Source organism: Cupressus sempervirens, chromosome 1, assembly GCF_028749045.1.
Source record: "Cupressus sempervirens isolate cs-2001-9-10 chromosome 1, ASM2874904v1, whole genome shotgun sequence".
In the NCBI taxonomy this organism is placed as follows: Eukaryota; Viridiplantae; Streptophyta; class Pinopsida; order Cupressales; family Cupressaceae; genus Cupressus; species Cupressus sempervirens.
Window position 1 is genome coordinate 385,429,649 of NC_143118.1, and position 20,020 is coordinate 385,449,668.

At 35.9% G+C, this 20,020-nt stretch overlaps 1 protein-coding gene across 4 annotated transcripts; it reads left to right on the forward strand.

The window, feature by feature from the left end:
- Positions 1 to 448: 448 nt before the first annotated feature.
- On the forward strand, positions 449 to 7,390 carry LOC149577900 (uncharacterized). 4 transcript variants are annotated; one of them, XM_089826387.1, is made up of 13 exons: positions 450 to 613; positions 1,258 to 1,692; positions 1,784 to 3,262; positions 3,348 to 3,413; positions 3,838 to 3,956; positions 4,067 to 4,246; positions 4,553 to 4,639; positions 4,725 to 5,408; positions 5,503 to 5,737; positions 5,901 to 5,966; positions 6,282 to 6,365; positions 6,444 to 6,787; positions 6,876 to 7,390. In XM_089826387.1, exons 2-13 carry the CDS (start codon positions 1,368 to 1,370, stop codon positions 7,107 to 7,109), a joined length of 3,903 nt encoding a protein of 1,300 aa, XP_089682513.1. In that variant the 5' UTR covers positions 450 to 613; positions 1,258 to 1,367; the 3' UTR covers positions 7,110 to 7,390. The 4 variants fall into 4 exon arrangements, with proteins under 4 accessions (XP_089682539.1, XP_089682513.1, XP_089682530.1 ...); XM_089826404.1 differs by having other exon boundaries at positions 3,907 to 3,956; XM_089826395.1 differs by having other exon boundaries at positions 451 to 613; positions 1,237 to 1,692.
- Positions 7,391 to 20,020: the final 12,630 nt, after the last annotated feature.

A 20,020-nucleotide genomic window follows, 5' to 3' on the forward strand; every position in this document is an offset into this window, starting at 1 on the left:
GTGCACTTGGAATTCGACTGGGAATATGTTAATCTATTGTTTGGTTGTACAAAAATAGAATAGGAATAAGGTTAAGTTTTGTATTTTAAAAAATATTTTTCCTAAATTTTTTTTAATTTATTATTTTTTTAGTTAATTCATTTTCATTTTCATTTTTTAAAACAAATAGATATAATTTTAAAAAATGTTATTTAAAATTTTTTTTTTAAAAATTAACAAAAAAAAATCAAAAAGTAAGTAAAAAAAAAAAAAATTTAAATTTTTTTTAATGGAAAATCAGAATGGGAATGGAAATGGAAATGGCCTATTCCAATAACAGATATTTTTTGGCATAGACATATGCTCATTTTAGGGGCAAAATTGGAATATGTCTTCCTATTCCCAATTCCAATTGAGCTTACCAAACAGCGAATATAAAACATATTCTAATTTCGTTTTCCTATTACACTCATATTCCAGCAACCAAACGGGGCCTTAAGAAACAATACTCATTATTTCTAAAATTACCACTTCTGAATTGGAAGAGCAATTAAAGTGAACGTGCAAGCAAGATTTAGATTTGCAGAACAATCCCCAGCAAACTATGGATTTCGATTTGCACGACCACGCCCCAGTAAGTATGACTTGCATCTGTTGTTGATTGATAAATAATCAGAATTGTTATCGGGTTTCCGAAAGCCAGAACAAATCCGAACCTTGTTTCTGCTAATTTTGGTGGGTTAAACCAGAATTTAAGCGTCTACTGTTTTTATAGATTTTAAACCTTCTTTCTGTAATTTAACGGGATTCTAATTCGAGATAAGAATAGATAACTATAATGCAAGAAAATATGGTTACGCACATAAAAATGAACGCAGGGTATTGTTTCAATCATCTTGCAGCATTGCAAACTGTTGATGGGCAAGTTTCATGTGCTTGTCTTTCTCCATTTTAAAATTATACTTGTCAACCTCTCTGTATGTTTCTTCGGTCCTCTCATCCACTCCTTTAATTCACTTCATGTATCTAGGACGTTCAAGCCTGTGGAAACAAAATGTCTCTAACAAAAAGGTCTTCTATATGATTAATTGATAACTTCTATTTTATTACTCTCTTATATGAATTCATTCTTCTATTTTCTGGAGGCACCAGATTGTAAATGAGTGTAAACATATTGTAACTTCCTTTTTTAGAGTTTCAAGTACTTGTGATCTATTTCAACTGTACAAACTCTTCAATAGACCTATGAATATATAGTTTTTGAACATTTGGCGCCAGGGGAGCTTCCTTTGCTCTGTAGTAGATGGATAGGTTGAAGAATTCAAGTTGAGGGCTGGCATTTATATTTGGTTGAACTCTGGGCGTTGTTTTGTTTGTCAATAATCGTAATGGAAGAGCCACACGAGCGCCGACCGAGGCTCAAGTTCAAGAAAATTCTTTTCCATGGAGGACCGTTGATGCCCCAGGGGTACCGTTTGGCAACGGTTGAAGTAATCAGAAGGAATTTAGAGATTCTAAAGACAAAGAAAATACCCGTGAAGAAAATTAACCCTTTTTATGATGAGCGTAGTGGTGCCATTCGTCTTTTGGACGGATGGGTAACTGATGATTTCTCTACTGTCCATGAAACCCCTAATTATGACTGTGTTTGGAACGCTGTGGTCAAGGAGAAAAAGTGGGATAGTGGCAAACAAAAATGGCAGAACTGTGCAGGTATAAAGATCTGTTGTAGCGTAAGTTGGGCTGTTTTACATTTATATGATTTCCTCATTTCATCTAATGTCATTGATTGTATTAATTACAGATTTGTACTCTTCTAGTAGCAATTCGTTGAGAAAAGAACTGTACAGAGGAATAAATCTTACTTCACGAGGGATTGATACTGCATGGTTCCAGGCTTACTGTTATGAAGATGTGGAGGCGCTCTATTGGTTGTGGCTAAATTTCCCATACTCATTTGAGCCAGCTCTGTTCACAAGGGAGCGTCGAACTGAACATATCCATTTGGATATCAATCATGGTATTCCTTTGAGGGAAATGGTGATGAACTACGAGAATCGTGGAAACACTAGATCTCCTCATGAGCTGGATATGACGAATCCGAGGGAAGAAACACAGGCTGTTTTAAGATATGCAATCGACCGATCTGGAGATGGGCTTGAATGGACTTATTTGTATGGACCCACTTGGGCTGTGGCTATGATCGAATTCGCTATAGAAATACACGGGCAGACCTTTGTGAATACGGCCAATTCAATTGCATTCGTTAATGCAGAAGCCATTCCCATAACCACAAAGTTCTTATCTTTATTATCACCAGATGGACTACAAACCGAGATTGACAATCTTCAACTTTCAGTTGCAGAGGTTTTGGTTGAGGCAGTTAAAAGAGGGTATACGCATTTAGTGGAGCATTTGTTAAATCACGACAGGTATGCAATTGAGCTCCCGGATAAAGTGGGCGAGGAAGAAAAGTCGCTGTTCCATTATGCCCTGCCTCATGAACAAGTGTTTTCACTACTTAAAGACAAATATGGAAATTCTTTTGATAACATCATTACAAGAGAGGATACATTGGGAAGAAACGTTCTTCACTGGGCAGCAAAGAGAGGTTACGCCTCAGATATCGTGGATAGTCTGCTGGAGCGTCCTGTTTCAAAGAAGCGAGAACGCCTAATTTATTCAAAGGACCACCAAAGCAGGACCCCATGGCACGTTGCTGCTTTCAAAGAGGACATAGGAATGATTAACAAGCTTCTTCATTATCTTGGAGTCGTCGACTCTTCAACAAGAACAGACTACATTCAAGCAACCGATTCCTTTGGTCAAACTGCCCTTCAAATAGCAGCAAGTGAAGGCCATTCTGAATTGGTAAAGATACTTATAAACGGAGGGTCCTGCCCGCTCAAGGAACGTGATGGTCAGAGAAAAACAGCTTTGCACCATGCAGCAAGAGTGAAGATTCCAGAAGCGGCACTTGCTACTTGCAAAGCACTGGTAGAGCATGATAGACTATCTCCTTCTGAGCGCTCACTTTTGTTGTGGGCCTCTGCAACTGGCATTGGCACTGCTGACGAGATGGAAGACGTGCATAAACAAGTTCAAAAATATCTTCAAACCAAAAAGAACGAATACGGAGAACCTTTGCTACGAGCAGCGGCAATTAATGATAATGTTGAGATAGCGTGGGAGCTTCTCAGCAGAGGCGCTGACATTGCAGACATTTGTGATAAAGGTTGGATCAACAGTTTGCAGTCATCAGAGAAAAAATGCGTTCAAAATGGTATGTATTGATCAAATTTTCATAGTCTTTTTTCTTGTTCTTTTACCAAATCTTACCCATTTTTGTAATTTTGTTGCAAGAGTAGTATTAAGTCACTTGGAGCATATAAAAGAGCAAGGACGAGATCAACCAAGTATGGAGGATAAACTTGGTAGGAGCTTTTTGACATACATATTGCAGATTCTGTTCCATGTTTTTATTTGATACTTAGTCTAAGAATGAAGACTTAATATATAATGTTTAAACTGTGAGATATTATATATGTAGAGAACTGATGCTCCAGATACAGTTATGCCATCTTTGTTGAAGACAACTATTAGTTTGCATTCACCACTATATAGTGATATATAGTGATCTCAGATTATTGAATTTATTAAGCTGCACAATAGAAAGTGTGTCACATCAGCAACGATGTATTAGAGGCAATATATATTCAAAGATATAAATAAAAGATTCAATTTTTCAGTGTCAAAGTTTATCTGTTTTCTCTGTTGTTCTGTTTTTTCTATTCTTCCCCTGTTTTCAGATTTTTAAATACATTGGAGAAATTTATCCAGATTAATATTTATCAACAGGACGATATGTCCTTGCCCAAGGTCTGGCTGCTCTGTTTTTAAATCGATTTATTGAATCTCCAATCACAGTGGGCATTTTTGGAGAATGGGGCATGGGAAAATCCAGTCTCCTGTTTCAGGTACATTTTGTCAAAATCCTTTTAATAATAAATAATTCCAATCTATTCTGTTTTGACTCGTAAGTTTTCAGAAAACTGAAGTAATAGCTTTTACGCGTACATTTTGATAGACCGAAAAGATTCTACTCATTACGGCAGCTCAGCTAACATTTCCAAATCTTCTACCGCGGGAGCAATTTTTTGGATTTAAAAACACCTCTCTTAGTGCAAGAGGCAAAAAGATATATCAACAGATTAACAGAGGGGTTCACAATTTATTAGGTCTATCAAGAGACGAATCCAAAGAACAGGTATAAGTGGAATTGATTACTTATTAAGGAATAGGTTAAATTTAAATGTAATTTAATCAGTTATTGCTTTTATAATCGATTGGGTAAGAGTTTTTCATGAATGTTATGGATCATCTATCATCACAATTAAAGAGAGAAGAAAAGAAGAACAAAGATAGATCACAGACTATGATCCATGAAGTTGAGTCCTTATACAATCAATTCCAAATACAGTAACTGAAAAATTCTAATGAATTATACAAACTTGCTCACATTTATTTATCTACACCTACTTCTGATAATGATTGGATGACTTGTTTGAAACAGAACCCCCTTGTCACTCTGCTCAAGGAATATCAAACCAGATATCATGATGTTTATAAGGCACTCGCATGCATGGATAATAATCAGATGGTAAGCGTGGAATCTTAACCCAATTAATAAAGACACTTTCAATGATAAAATATTGATTGGCTTTGATCTCTTGGCTCTTGTTTAGTTAAAATCAAACTCACGGCAAGAAGAACAAGCACATGCATTCAGAAGAGTTCCCCGAATTTTAACAATTCAATACAATGCATGGCACTATAGAGATGAACATGAAGCTTGGGCAGGTCTAGGAGTCACAATCAGCAAAGAAATTGAGAAAGCAATGACGAGAGCTCAATGGATGAGTACTTGCTGGAGATATACTTGGGGTAAACATAGAGCGAGCATTTGGATCCAAGTATTTTTGCCTTGTCTACTAAGCATATTTCTTGCCGGGTGGGTTTGTTGGATAGTGCGGATGCTGCTGAAGCAAGAGAAATTCCATGGTTTAAAGTACGGATCCATACCTCTTACTATTATACCAATTGTATGGGTTGTACTGAAATCAGTTACTTCTGTTATCAAACCTGTGAGCACTCAAATGCTGGGTTATATTACAGTACCAAATCATAAAAGTCACCTTGGCTATCAGGAGGGTGTTATAAATGACATCAATTTCTTGAAAAAGGAACTCGGAAGACAACCACATTGGTTTTTCTCTTTCATTTTATGGTGTTGGAATTGTTTTGGTTTATATGTTGATAATGTCAAAAATACAAGTATCCCCAAATGCATGCCAGCCTCTGGACATGACATTCGAATAGTGGCCTTTGTGGATGACCTGGATAGATGTGAAGAAAAGGTCGTATTGAAGGTATGTGGAATTCAATTTCTATGGGGTCATTTCATGAGTTTTCTTTAATTTTGTTTGTTTAAATGATCCCTATATGTTTTCCTTTGTCGCACAGGTGCTATCAGCAATAAATCTGGTCTTAACCGAATGCAAAATCAATGTCATACTGGGGATGGACAAAAAAATGATTGAAAGAGCAATTGGGGAAAATTTCAAAGGTGCAGATAATGATGTAGCAGAAAAGTTTATCAGCAAAATTATTCAAATCCCTTTAAGCTTGCCAGACCCCACAGTTCAAGATTCAAATAGCTTTCTAGAATACCACTTAAGACATAAAATCCCACCAGAATGTAAGTTTGCAGTTCAGCTTACTGTCATACTCATTATAGCATTATATATAATGGTGAATAGATCTCTTTTAAGTTTCGTTACTACATATGTAGTTTGTTTCCTTTAGACATGTTTTATCCGTAAAAAATATAAGATTTGTTTATTTATTGTTCCATTCTACAGATATAGAAAAGAAGAATGTTTCTCAAAGCCAACGCGGTCTAGTACTCTCCATGGAATCTCGGGAGGGTACGTAGTTGCAGTTCTGAAAATCGCTCCAGTTGATGTTTGCATGGGTTAGATTTAATTATTTTCGGTATTATTGAAATATAAATTGTTGTGTTTCCATTTATAAAAAAAAGTATTAGTTTTATATCTATTATATTTATTTATTGAGATTTTTACATAATTTTAATTATTGTTGAATCCATTTTATAAAGAGATTTGGTATGTTGCCCATCAAAGCCCCCTTGATAAATTGTATTTTGATAGATGGTTCGATTAGCATTAAATGTTTAATATGAAACTAATATTATTCGTTAGTTCAATTGTTCCAACAAATAGAGATCAATGATGCGGCAAGGGAAGGGGAAAATGGTGATGCAGTGTTGCATGTACCATCGGAGGAATTGGAACGAAGTAATATAGGTAGACAACAAAGTACTTTCATTTGTGTACTTTCCATGATGATCTATTTGAATTACCAAATTAACTTCTATTAGACAGGAATTATTGAGAGAGCATTAAACTGGTGGAAGAAGCTTGGACAACCGTACAATGAAGATCTTAATTCATTGAGATCTGCAGAAGGTGTAAGATTAATTAGAGAAATATTGCTGCCAAACTATACCAGTAAAGAAGCTGATCTTTTTTATATGTTGAAGAATTCCATTACAGGAAACCAAAAACTTCCCAGAGAGTGGAAGTGCTTATTAAACTACCATAAATTTGGATGGTACGTTCTATCCCTAATAGGAAACGTATATTGCTTACCAACATGGAGGGAGGAGTTTGTTGGATGGGTATTTGTTTGCTGGCAATGGAAAAATGAAATGAACCATCTAATCAAGGTAGGAAGAATAAGTAGGAGTTTGTCTAGAAACAATATTTGATATACAAAGAGCTCAATCTAATTAGTGCACTTTGTGTGTAACATAGGTATGGAACACTATTGCTATTGAGCAAGATAATGGTATAAACAAACGACGTTTCAATGGACCTTCACTTCATCAACTTGTTACCCAAGTAAATGATCAAGGTATATCCCAAAACAAATTTTCAAAGATAAAGGAGGCGTTGATAATTCAAGATGTTTCAATGGAAGGCATTCAATTGTTTCAGCAATTTCGATTTCATTGTGAAATTGACTGTATTCCATGGCCTTGTAGGTGATCAATTGAAACATTTATTTACCAGTAAGTTATATCTTGTTATGTAACCAAAGGGTTGTAATACACCCTCAGTCTTCACCAAAGACTCATGTTGAAGGTGCATGCTCAATGTGTTGTTGGCATGAAGGATGCGTGTGTTTTTAACTTGTAGTTTTATTACTAGTCTAGTAATGCATGATTAGTGCATGTACGCATAGTTTAGTTTTAAGCTTTCTATTTTACAAAATATTGAACAGGCTATTCACAACAAAGGGATAATATAGAGTTGTTTTCTTCAATTTACAGTTATTTATGATCACTCTATTTTGGGTAGAGATGTATTTGATTGTTAACATTTATACCTTTTCTAGCTATATACTTTTATTGTTGATCATCCTACGACAGTAAATTATGTAAGTTTATCAAGTATATGAAGATAGATTTGGATAACAAATTTAAACACAAATACATTATTCAAGTGCTACTGCACTTTATCTTTTATTGATCAATTGATACAATAATGAAACGATGATTCAACTTTACTATACTCATAAACTTCACTAGTTGGAACTCGCATGGTACTCAAACTTATAAATTCCTTCTTAAAATAGAAAAACCAAGAAATTATGTAGGTTGACTTGTCAACACAAATTGTATAAGAGAACTAAAAGAGCATGCCTTACCAGGGTCTTGTTGACATGATTATTTCACTCAATCCATCTTTATCTTTATTATCATCATTTTTATTATTAATCTTTATGGCTTATAGGTATTTTTCATAAATTTATTAATATTTTTTAATAAATTGAAATTTTAATGTTGGTTGATAAAGTGTAAACATTGTCACTATGAACAATAATTACATGATGAACTCAACTTTGATATATTGTTTGATATTTAGGAATTATTCGAAGAGAAATAATTATTTTAATTATTTAATTACAATAATTGCAATTAACTCTAGGAGAGAAAATTGAAAACAAATAAAATAAAAGAAAACAAATATATGAAAGCACCTCATCATCCTCAATATGCAACCATTGCAGATTTTAATCCTTTTTTACAATGCTTATATTCTAATATTAAGTAGTAGATGTTTGTTTTATTATTTTCCCTTAATTAAAATTTAGGATGGAAACACTCCAACTTCTTAATTTTAAATAAAATTACAATTAAGCAATTGCATAGGGACATGGAGTTAGTCAATGTTAAATTTGAAAAATTTCCTTAAACATGAAGAATCAAAAGTTTGATGCTTAGTTTGAATACTATACTAACAAAGAAATAAAAATAATTTCTTTGATTGACAAAAGCTATTTTAAAAGATTTAAAAACTAAACCACATCCTTTGGATGACTCAAACTATGAAGAAATATAATAGGCTTGGGGAAGGTATATAAGAATAGTCCATCATCCTCATTAAGAAACATTCAAGAACCTAGTATTTGAGCAGTGATAATGATAATGCATATTTGCAGCTTGGTAGCTTATCATAATTTCATCTACCATTCAACAAGGAGTCCAACTCAACGTAATATAATATAATTGAGTTTCAAATAAGGAAATAACACTTCTTGGATCTTCACTTTGCAATTTTGGATCTCACACACTTGTAAAATCCAATTGTGCATTCTTCTTTGAGAGGCCAAAAATTAATTCATGAAAAAAAATATTGAAAATATTGCAGAAGGCGAAAGAAGATTTCAAATGCCTAAGAATATCTTCTACCATACTTGTTTAAAGTGTTGATTTGATTTTCCTTTTAGAGGGAGATTTTGTGATGAGACCTTAAAATTTTAGATATCAAAGATTGGATGTGAAATGCATGGTCACAACATTTGGTTCTATGAGTTCCAAAAGCAAATTTTCATATAGCATGCACTCAAATGTATTTTTATAAGGATTTATAAGAGTTTTCTAGGAATGATCAAGGATTGAAGAATTAATTTTGAGAATTATTATCTTGGGATGGACTAATTATAACATAGAAATAACTCCCTATCATATGAAGAAAAACAAGTTAGTGAGCGAATCAAAATAAGTCATTGGGACATAAATGCAAGTTTCAAGTTAAAATTTAGTCAATCTGAATTTGGAGCTCAAAAGTAAATATGACTCTAACAACCCAAACAAACCCTTAACAAATGAAAATACTCAAAAGTATATAATATAAAATATATTGGGTGATTATATAAATTTTATATTTGATTGTGTGATGGTAATCAATAGTATTGGTCATTCACATACCAAAGAATTCATATAAAAATTAACATAGTTTGGTTTGACATATATTTCTTTCCTTTCTCTTAAAACTCATTATTTTGTTATTTCTTTATATAATTAATTATTAAAAAACTTGAGCTATTGAATAATTTTTTACTCTTATAATCATTAAATTTTGTCATTAGGGCAAAAAGTATGGTTGGTGGATATTAGAGAGATTAGTCAATGGACATAGTTATTGAGCTATAGTATAGTTACCGAGTATAAGAAGGGAAAAGTATGAATACTGAACAAAATGTTTATCGAGTTAGTTGTTATGGAGTGATATATCAACATTGGGTAGATACATATTGACTAAGTGAAGTTTTAGCCAAGAAAGTCAAGTATGATAATCGAGTGATGCTACTACCGAAGGACAATATCAAGATTGAGAAAGAATATGGAGTTTATCGAGTTACACATGATGGACATAAATGTTCGAGAATTCATAGAAATCAATGTATTTCTATTCTATTGACTAGGAAAACTTGTTTTCTAGATCAAGGAGAAGATTTGAAAAGATTTAGTGGGAAGAGCGATATGATTATTGATGATCCCAAGGTAGAATGTAAACCAATGGAATAAAAGGAAGATAAATGTGATGATAAGGATGAATTTAAATCATAGATATTGATCCAATTCAAACTCTAGAAGCTTTTAAACCCTAGTTAGGTTATACATGTGGAGACGAAAAAAGTATATATAAAGGACATATCTAAAACATACTAAGAGTTGTTGTTCAGATGTTGAGAGGGTTAATAAGCTAATGGAATGAAAAGGTGAAGAATCTTCTATAGAGCAAGGTTACAAAGAAACAACAAAGGAAAGGAATTAGTGATATCAATTACGAAAGGTGATACATTGATACTAAGCATAAAGGATATATGAATTATCAAAGTAAGTTGTATTTCAATCAGGTCATTATTGTTACTTTTTTACCATTGTAGCAGAAAAATATCAATCGAGTGAACTTGACAGTTCTTTATTGTAAATCTCCTAACAGAGCACACACTTGAAGAGTGTTGTAAAATCGTAAAAATTAGAATTTAGCAGGTCTATTGGTATAACTCCTAATAGAGTAAGTCACCAGAAGTGATATCATTATATGCACCCTAACATGTAATCTTTATGCTGTAGTAGTGAAGAATTTTTGGGTATCATCCCTATTGTAGTTTTCCCTCTAATCAAGGGTTTCTGCATTACCAAATCATTGTGTCAAGTGTATTTATTTAATTATGTGTTAATGTGCTTATGATGAAGTAGATTAGATATGTATACTGTCATTTTACTTTATGAGATTATGGACATTCATGCAATTATTAATTAGTCATAAGGAGGGGAATAAATTGTTAAAGGTTATAAGTATTGGAAGGTATTGATTCACTCCCCCTTGCTCTCAACACCCTACCTTTCCCTAAATTCTAAAAATTGGTATCAGAGCTAGTTCACTTCTTAAGGATTTTTACAACTGAAGATTAAAGATCTAAAAGATAGAAAGGTATAGGCTTGATAAGATGATTGAGAATTAGAAGTTGGAACTAAAGATTTCCTTGGGTTAGATTGGTGACATGAGATAAAGTTGAAGCAATCATTAAACAAAGGGAAGGAATTATCACATCATATAAATGACATAATATATCAGGAAGAAGTGATTGAGAAACTATATAATGGCAATATGTATCATGAATCCAAATTAGTTATATCAGATTAGATGGAAAAGAACCAAACCCTAATTGAGTAGGTGAAATTATTAAAGAGAGAACAAGAAGCACTTTCAACGAGGATGTGTAAAATATTGGAACAAAAGAGGCAAGCAAAGGATGAGAAAAGAATGGTAGAAGATGAAAAAATGTAGATAAGTGCAAGACTGGATGCAAATGATGCTAAAATTACAAGGCTAACTCAAAATCATTTTGATTTGGAAAATCAACTACTTAGTGCTAACCAAGAGATTGGTAGGAAGATGGAAGAAAATTATTGAGTTGAGATATGAGATTGAAAATTTGAGGAATGACCTAAATTATGAGAAGGACGTAAATAAATGGCTGAAAAGATCATAAGAAAGAATGAGAAATTTGGATTAGCAGTTAAGAGGATAGAGAATATTGAGAGACACTACTCGACTAGGCTTTACCAAGCACTTAGCTATCGAGAAAGGAGAGTCATCAAAGAAAGTTGGACAAATAAATGTGTACACAAATCCAAATCCAAAGAATCTTACATGCTATCACTATGGAAAACTTGGACACACAACTAATTTTTATAGGATCAAGGTATGTTAGACTACTATTACTCCTAAATTTGATGGTTATTGTTACAATTGCAATAAGTACGGTCATCAAGCTTATGAATTTAAATATAAGTTTAATCAATATCCTAAGAAATTTTAGTTTAATGGTTTATGTTACACATGTAATAAGTATGGACACAAGAAACAAGATTGTAGATCATAGAAAAAGGCCAACTGGGTACCAAGCAAACAAGATATCACTATCAATTGGGATTATAACACAATGATTACCTACATAGAATATTGTAGAAGATATAGTAACATTGCAGCCAACTGTATAAGGTTACACTTTGGAGGAAGATTTAGCAATTTGAGGAAGAGCGCATGACATATTTTTATTGTCATAAGATCGATCCCTTAAGTAGAGACTATAGGTAGCGAGCATTAGCAACTAATGAAGATGATAACAAAGGAAATGGAAAAGTTGATGTTGATGAGATTCACAATAAAATGGGTAAGATGTGGAAAAAGAAGACTAGAGAAAATGGAACATCAAATGTATCATTCGGTGACACCTCATCCAATGGATTAGGTGAATCCACCACCTCCAACTAATCTATACAAGAAGGTGTGGGCATTGTATGAGAGTTGATAAATCTTACAATCAATTCCTTATAATCTTGAAATAAATTCCAAATCAACATATTTCAAGATGCATTAGAACAACTCATGACTGTATATGAGCAATGTTAGTATGCTAATAGAAACCAAATTTAAATAAAGCTTCTACAAACTAAACAAAATTCATAAACTTCAAGATAGACTAAGATGAGCTCTCAATTGAGAATATGAGCCATTGATGGGCTCTCTCAATGAGAACCTCTCTTGTTGAGTGGCTTTGTCTAAATAGATAGGATGTATGCTCAAGCTTATGCTTCAAAAAGGGCTTCAAATGGAGTTGGAATTTGGGTGTGAGTGTATGGTTTTGATGTAAAATGGCTTCTTAAAATGGCATTATGACTTTACTTCATGGATTGTGTTAAAATGGCTTGGGAGAGGATTCCTTAAATAGGCAAAGGGCTTGAGGGATCAAGGGCTAGGATGCAAGGATGGGAAAAAGCTTATGGAAGGCTCAGATTGCATGAGAGGAGAGCACATGGATTGTGCTTCCTTACAGCCAATTAGGGAGTGACACATGTCATAGGGTGAGAGGATGGAGGAAAGGGGAAGGATGAGTCAACAAAGGAGGCTCAAGGGATAAAATCTTCATAAAGACCCTAATAATGGCTTGTAAGAGCAATGAAAGGGCTTGGAAGAGTCATTTATGGCCTAGTGGGCTTCATAAAGTTTTATGGTTGGGATATTTTGAGGGAGATGAGAGGAATTTCAACTTGGGCTTGATTAGGAAGTTTTTAAGCTTGCTTAGGATTGTGCAAATGATTAGAGGATGGATTAGGATGGTTTAGGATTAGCTTAGAGATAGGCAAGTGGATGGCATTTAATGAGGGTGGGTGAAGGAGGAGATATTTGTTAACTTTGGCTTGGGTTAGTAAGTCTTAACCCATGTCTAGAGAATGTGACAAGGTTAGGAGGGGATTAGGATTAGGTTTCAAGACATCTTCTAGAAGAGTCTAGACTTTGGATGAGGATAAAGACTTTTTAGAATAGTCTAGAACTTCCTAGGATGAGGATGAAGACTTTCTAGAAGAGTCTAGAACTACTTAGGATGAGGATAAATTAGATTTTTAGAAAATAAATAAAGTTTTATTTATTTCAAGGGTTTGGGTTGAGGAGATATTTATTAAAACTTTTTTAATAAACATGAGGATTAATATTTAATCTTAATTAAATATTTTGAGTTGGGATTAGGGGTAGGAAATGATGGGATTAGCCTTTAATCAAAATTAAAGAAGGATTAGATTATTTTGGAAGAGGTTAGTTGTCTTAAGAAAATTGGCCAAGTTTTGGGCAAAATTTTTTTTTAAAATTTTTTTTGAGTTTTTTGGTCAATTTATTAATTAAATAATTAATAAATAAGAAAATAATGTTTAAATAAGATTTAAACATTTTTGGGAGGGATTCCTTAATTAAATATTTTTAATTAAGATAAAGGGATTTAATGGCATAAAAATAAATAAATAAATTAATAAATGATGATGTCATCAGAATTTTTTTTAGAAAATAAAAATACTTTATTTTCTAAAAGATTTAGGTGTCTACATTTTGCCCCTCTTTGATGTGATGCCACAAGTGGCATGGCATCAAAGATAAGAAAATAAGATGCCCAAGGCTAGAGCAGAAGAGGAGAAAATGGACTGTGAGATGCCCCCTCAAGAAGGTGATGGGGAGAGAAAGCGAGGCTCGACAACTTCTTAAAAAGTACAAGAATCTGAGATGAGCAAGGAGACTCAGATTGGCTTAAGAGAAGAGGTTTAGTTAGCTCAAACTCTCACTACGGGAGAATGATAAAGGAAGAATCAAAAGCACAAGAGGAACCAAGCTTAAGATCTCAGGGATTGCAAAGGATGAAGGAGTGGAGCGCTATAAAAAGGAATCCAGGATAGGGAGATGGATGATGGGATGATAAAGCTGATGCAATAGGATTTCAAAGAGTCAGATTGGCAGAAGATGGGTTTCGGAGATTCCTAGGACTAGGAATGTGGAGCTCAAAAGATGAGGCTTGGTGGATTGATTAGATTGGTGGATCCCTAAGACTAGGATTGTGGATCCCTAAAGCTAAAAGTGCAGATTGATTCAAAGAGATACTGATGCATAAGCTGGGGTAGGAGAGACAGATGCTAGATATGGATGGGGGATAATAGAGATGAAGGGAAATCATTGAAGCTTTTTTGAGCAGGGGGATACTTCAAAGAGAAGTACCACCATGTAGTTGAGCACTAGATTTGCTATAGGACTATTGGTTAATTGCCAAGGTTACCAAGAACATCAAGGCCTTTTCACCAACTGTCCAGAGGACGGACAGACTGACTCAAAAAAAACACACAAGGATTGCCCTAGCATCACTCATGAATCCCAGAGGAAGCAGCATGGAACCGACACTGGGTAACCCACAAGCAGAAAAGAAAAACAAACAAAAGACCTGATCAAGACCTTATGCTCAGATTGCCCCATTCGTAGTATACCATGATAAGGAAGATCGTGGAAACCTTGAGGAGGGAACAAGGAGATTTCTTGGAAAAGATACTTCAAGACCCAAAAGGGAAGATTCCAAATCAAAAGAAAGAGAAAATCCAAAAGAGAACTTTTTGCCAACGAGATGGGTAGGATGAGGTACTAACAGACCAAGATCAAACATGTGGAAAGCTATATCTTGCAAGGATCTATCGAAGAGCACCTAAGCTGATGGATTTTGGATGAGTGATGTGTTTGGCAAGCTAAACTAGGAAGGATAACACTTTGCTGATAGGAGATCTAGCTAAAGGATGCATTGGAATAGCTAACCAAGGGTTGTGTGATGTGTGCAAGATGCTGATCAAGGAGGAACTAACACAAAAGCTGGATAGATACAATGGTACTAAGCTAAAGAGGATGTACAAGCTAACGGACCAAGATATGTTACAAATGTACAAGATTATTCATGTTTTGGTTTTTGTGAGATGGAAATGTTCGTGAAGGGTGGGATGTTTACAATAGTTGATAGGCGGATAGGTAGATGGTTTGCGAAAAGCTTAAGAAAAATGAGATTCTTTGTGTGCATGTGATAGGATACAAGCTAGGATACAAGCTTATTTATAAGCTAGAATATGGTACAAGCTTTGGACAAGATTTGGATATACAAGCTATGATACAAGGGATGATACAAGATTTACAAGCTGAGGTACAAGTTTTACAAGCTGTACAGGAGGTATTTACAAGCTTCATTAGATTTTGGATATTTGGTTGGAACACCAAGGGAACAAGCAGGTGTTTTATGGGATGGTGGGTGAATGGATGTAGGATAGGATAGTGATAGATAATAGATTAGTTTTAGTACACAAGGCACCTGAATTACCAAGTTTTCACCAAGGTACCTATCCAAGGTGCTTGAATTGACAAGTTTTCACCATTGAACGCTTATTTCTCTTAACTATTTTTTTTTGTATTTTTCAAAAGCTGGGTATACCAAGGATCTTCAAGCATAGACCTTCTTGAGATGAATGATGTTAGTAGGATCATTCAAGAGTTCTCCTTCTGGTGTAGATAGCTAATAGGCTCCAGAGCCAAAGGATGTAGTGACAACATAAGGACCAAGCCAGGTAGGTTCAAACTTGCCTTTCTTTTCTCGATCAGCTGAAAGTTTTGTGGAAGAACCTTCTTGTTGAAATTCCTTTTGAGATGAGTTTGATAGACTGTGAGATGATCATAGGCTTGTTTTCGCTTCTTGTCTAAAAGATCTAGCTGGGTGAGTCTGGCTACTCTGTATTCTTCATCTGATATTTACCCTTGCAAAGATATGCGCAAAGAGGGAAGTTCAACCTCTATAGGTAGTACCGCTTCGGCACCATAAACTAGGGAGTATGGGGTTGTGCCTGTGGATGTACAAAAGGAGGTTTGATAGGCCCATAGGGCTGGATTGATTTGTAGGTGCCAATCGCGGCCGAAATCATTGACAACTTTCTTTAGGATTTTGAGGAGGGTTTTTTTAGTTGCCTCTGCCTGGCCGTTACCTTGTGGGAAATATGGGCTAGAAAAGTGATGATGGATGCAGAGGGAAGTACACAATTCTTCGATGTTGATATTTTCAAAGTTACCTCCGTGGTCGGTGAAGATGGTGGATGGGATGCTGAAGCGGCAAACAATGTGGTACAAGATGAACTTGGAGACCTGAACTCCTATAGTTGAGACTAGGGGGACTGCTTCCACCCACTTAGTGAAATAGTCTATAGCTGTTATTATCCATTTATGTCCATCAAATGAGAGAGGTGTGATAGTTCCAACTAGATCAAGGCCCCAACAAGCGAAAGGCCAAGGTGGTGCAATAGGCTGTAGATCCTATGCTGGAGCGTGCACAAGATTTCTGTGTTGTTGACATGGGAGACACTTTCTGACAAAGTCACAGGAGTCTTCTTCAATGGTAGGCCAATAGTAGCCTACTCTAAGGATTTGTCGCGTGAGGACAATACCACTCATGTGGGCACCGCAAATTTTAGAGTGTACTTCTTTTAATGCCATCGTGACCTCATTTTCATCTAAACATCGAGAGAGAGTATCGTGATAACCCTGACAATATAGGGTATTGGCTATGATAACATAGCGAGATTATTTTCAGATGAGGTTTTGGCATTGGGTACGTGTGAGGTGAGGGGAGATGATACCATCTTTAAGGTAAGCGTGACTCTCATGGTACCAAGGGGATTGGGGACCAACCAAGATACAAACACAGTTTGAGTCATCATTCGCATAGGCAGGTGTGAGGAGCTACTCGACTAAAAACTCATACTGCATAACTGCTTAGGGAATTTCCAAGAGTAAACCAATAGTAGCCATAGCATCTATTGCTTTGTTCTGCATTCGAGGCACTTGTGTAAACTGAAGCTTTGTAAAATGCTGGGTTAGCTGATCAACTAGGTCTTTGTAGGGTAATTACTTTTTGTCTTTGGTTTGATATTCATTTGGGGCTTTCTTGATGATGAGCTGAGAATCGCCAAAGATTTGTAACTCAGTGATGTTCCATTCTGCAGCTATCTTTAATCCTGCTATGAGAGCCTCATATTCTGCTATATTGTTGGTGTTGGGGAATTGTAGCTTGAAGGATTTTGGAATGTAATCTCCCTAAGGTGTAACCAACAATATTCCTGCCCCTGATCCATGAGATGTGTATGAGCCATCAAAATAAAGTTTCCATGGGGGTTGTTCTTCAATTAGGAAAATATGCTCATTTGGAAATTCTGTGATCAAAGGATATGTATCTACTAGAGGTGCATCAACTAGGTGATCTGCTATAGCTTGCCCTTTGATTGCCTTTCTGTCCACATACTGGATGTCAAATTCCCTAAGGAGTATAACCCATTTGGCCAAACGGCCTGTAAGTGTTGTTCTGGAGAGTATATAATTGAGAGGGTCAATTTTGGAGACTAGTTGGATGGTATGACTTAGCATGTAGTGGCGAAGCTTTTGAGTTGAGAAAACAACTGCCAAACAAGCTTTTTCCATAGGAGTATAATTGAGTTCATAACCAACTAGGGTTCTACTGATGTAGTAGATGGCTCTTTCTCTACCGTAGTAATCAAGTTGTGCGAGAAGTGCCCCTAGAGTAGTAGGCATTGCTGATATGTACAAGATCAAGGGATGACTAGGAACTGGTGGAACCAAGACAGGGGGATTGGTGAGATACTACTTGAGTTGATCGAAGCTTCGTTGACATAAAGGATCCAACTTGAAGTTTTCATCCTTCTTCAGTAAATGTGTAAATGGCGTACACTTATCTGCAAGTTGGGAGATGAAGCGCCAAACAGATTGAAGCTTCCCCTGAAGAGAGCGAAGCTGTCGCAATGTTTGGGGAGGAGGCATGTCTAAGATAGCCTTGTCCTTCTTGAGGTCGATCTCTATACCTCGTTTAGAAACTATAAAGCCTAGAAGCTTGCCAGATGTGACCCCAAAGACACATTTCTTGGGATTCAGCATGAGATGATATGTGACTAACCTATCAAAGACTTTCTCCAGGTTAGCAAGATGATCCATGAAGGTATGAGATTTGACCAAGGTATCATCTACATAATCCTCCAAAATGCTATGGATGAGATCATGAAAAATGGTTGTCATAGCTCTTTGATAGGTAGCCCTAGCATTCTTTAGGCCAAAAGGCATCATGTTGTACCAAAAGGTTCCCCAAGGGGTGGTGAATGATGTCTTATGCTAATCCTCTTCTGCAATCTTGATTTGATTATACCCAAAAAATCCATCCATGAGGGACAAAATTTCATGTCCAACTATAAGGTCTACAATCATATCTATGTTGGGCAAGGGAAAATCATCTTTTGGGCAAGCTTTGTTAAGATCTCTAAAATCAGTGCAGATTCTGATGTCACCGAAAGGCTTAGTAATAAGGACCATGTTGGAGATCCACTTTGAGTAGCTGATAGGTCGGATAACCTTAGCAGCTAACATTCTTTCTAATTCAGCTTTGACCAGTAATGCCACCTTGGGGTGCATTTTTCTAAGCTTTTGTCTAACGAGCTTGATCTTTGGATCGACTGCAAGATGATGAACTACAAGCTTTGGATCAAGTCCTGGCATGTCCTGATATGACCATGCAAATTGGCCAATGTTCTCTCTTAAGACCTCAAAGAGGAGGTCAGCTTGGTCTTGTGATAGGGATGTAGCAATCTGAACAAGTTTGGAGATCTCTGAAGAACCGATGTTGACTTCTCTAGTATCCTCAATTAGAATAGAAGACACCTCTGGTCAATTATCTTGAGGAGGCAATGCTATATCCTCATGTTCTACTTGTGACTCTAGATTTTCTTGCTGAGGGGTTCTCTTTGCTGCCTTAGCTAGTCCCGGATTCACCTTAGTTCTAGTTTTGGGTGTATCGGAACCAGGTTAGGGATTTTCTCCAAAATACCCCTTGGGATCTAGCTTATAGATATAGGCAGAATCTGGATTTGTTTGCTTGTGAGGAGTTTCATCTCCCATGAATCTCAGAAGTGCTTCCTCTGATGTGAACTCATCAATGTGTATGACGCTTGGTTGGTCCCAATCTATGAGTTGTGGATGAGCGAGTGGTAGGTCAATGAGGTGGATGGATAGTTCTTGGAGAACAGAGTCTCCCAAGGAGATTTGGTCTGGAATATCATCGTAGGCTCTCTTTTCAACTTCCTCAGGAATGTCTTCAATTTTGACAAGGTCATGGTGAATGTTCGAAAAAGCATGACTGTTCTCATTGGTGCCCCAAGTTGTGGGTACGCCAAAGCCAAGACCTGACTTCATTTTCCACTTGTGCGCTTCGTGGGGCATTGCATGCCTCTCTCTTTTGGTCCTAAACCACCACCTTGATAGTTCCATTTGTCAATGATGAGCTTATGTTCTTGGGGATACTTTTGGTTGAAGTGATCAAGGCATGCTTGATTTCTTGGAGGTGCATCCTTATGTAACCAATTTTTGATATCTGGAGTGAGTTCCTCATGAAGAGGGATTTTTGAGGATACAAAGGTTGTTGGGCCAAACTATTTGTATTAAGGAGGTGGAATCTCTTTAGCTTTGTGATATGTCGGTCATCCATGGGCATGTGGATCAAGTGGGAGTGCCCCTACAACAAATGCATCTGATAGACTATACTCTCCATAACCTTTTTTATTGATCTTCACGGTAGATAGGGTGGAGGCGAGGATGGTTTTTGGGTCATTACAAGTGTGGGATGAGCTGGCAATGGTTGTGTCGATATCAAGTCTAGGGCAATGGTTTGTATATGAAGCTTCAACCGCATTGCAGTAAGCAAAGGG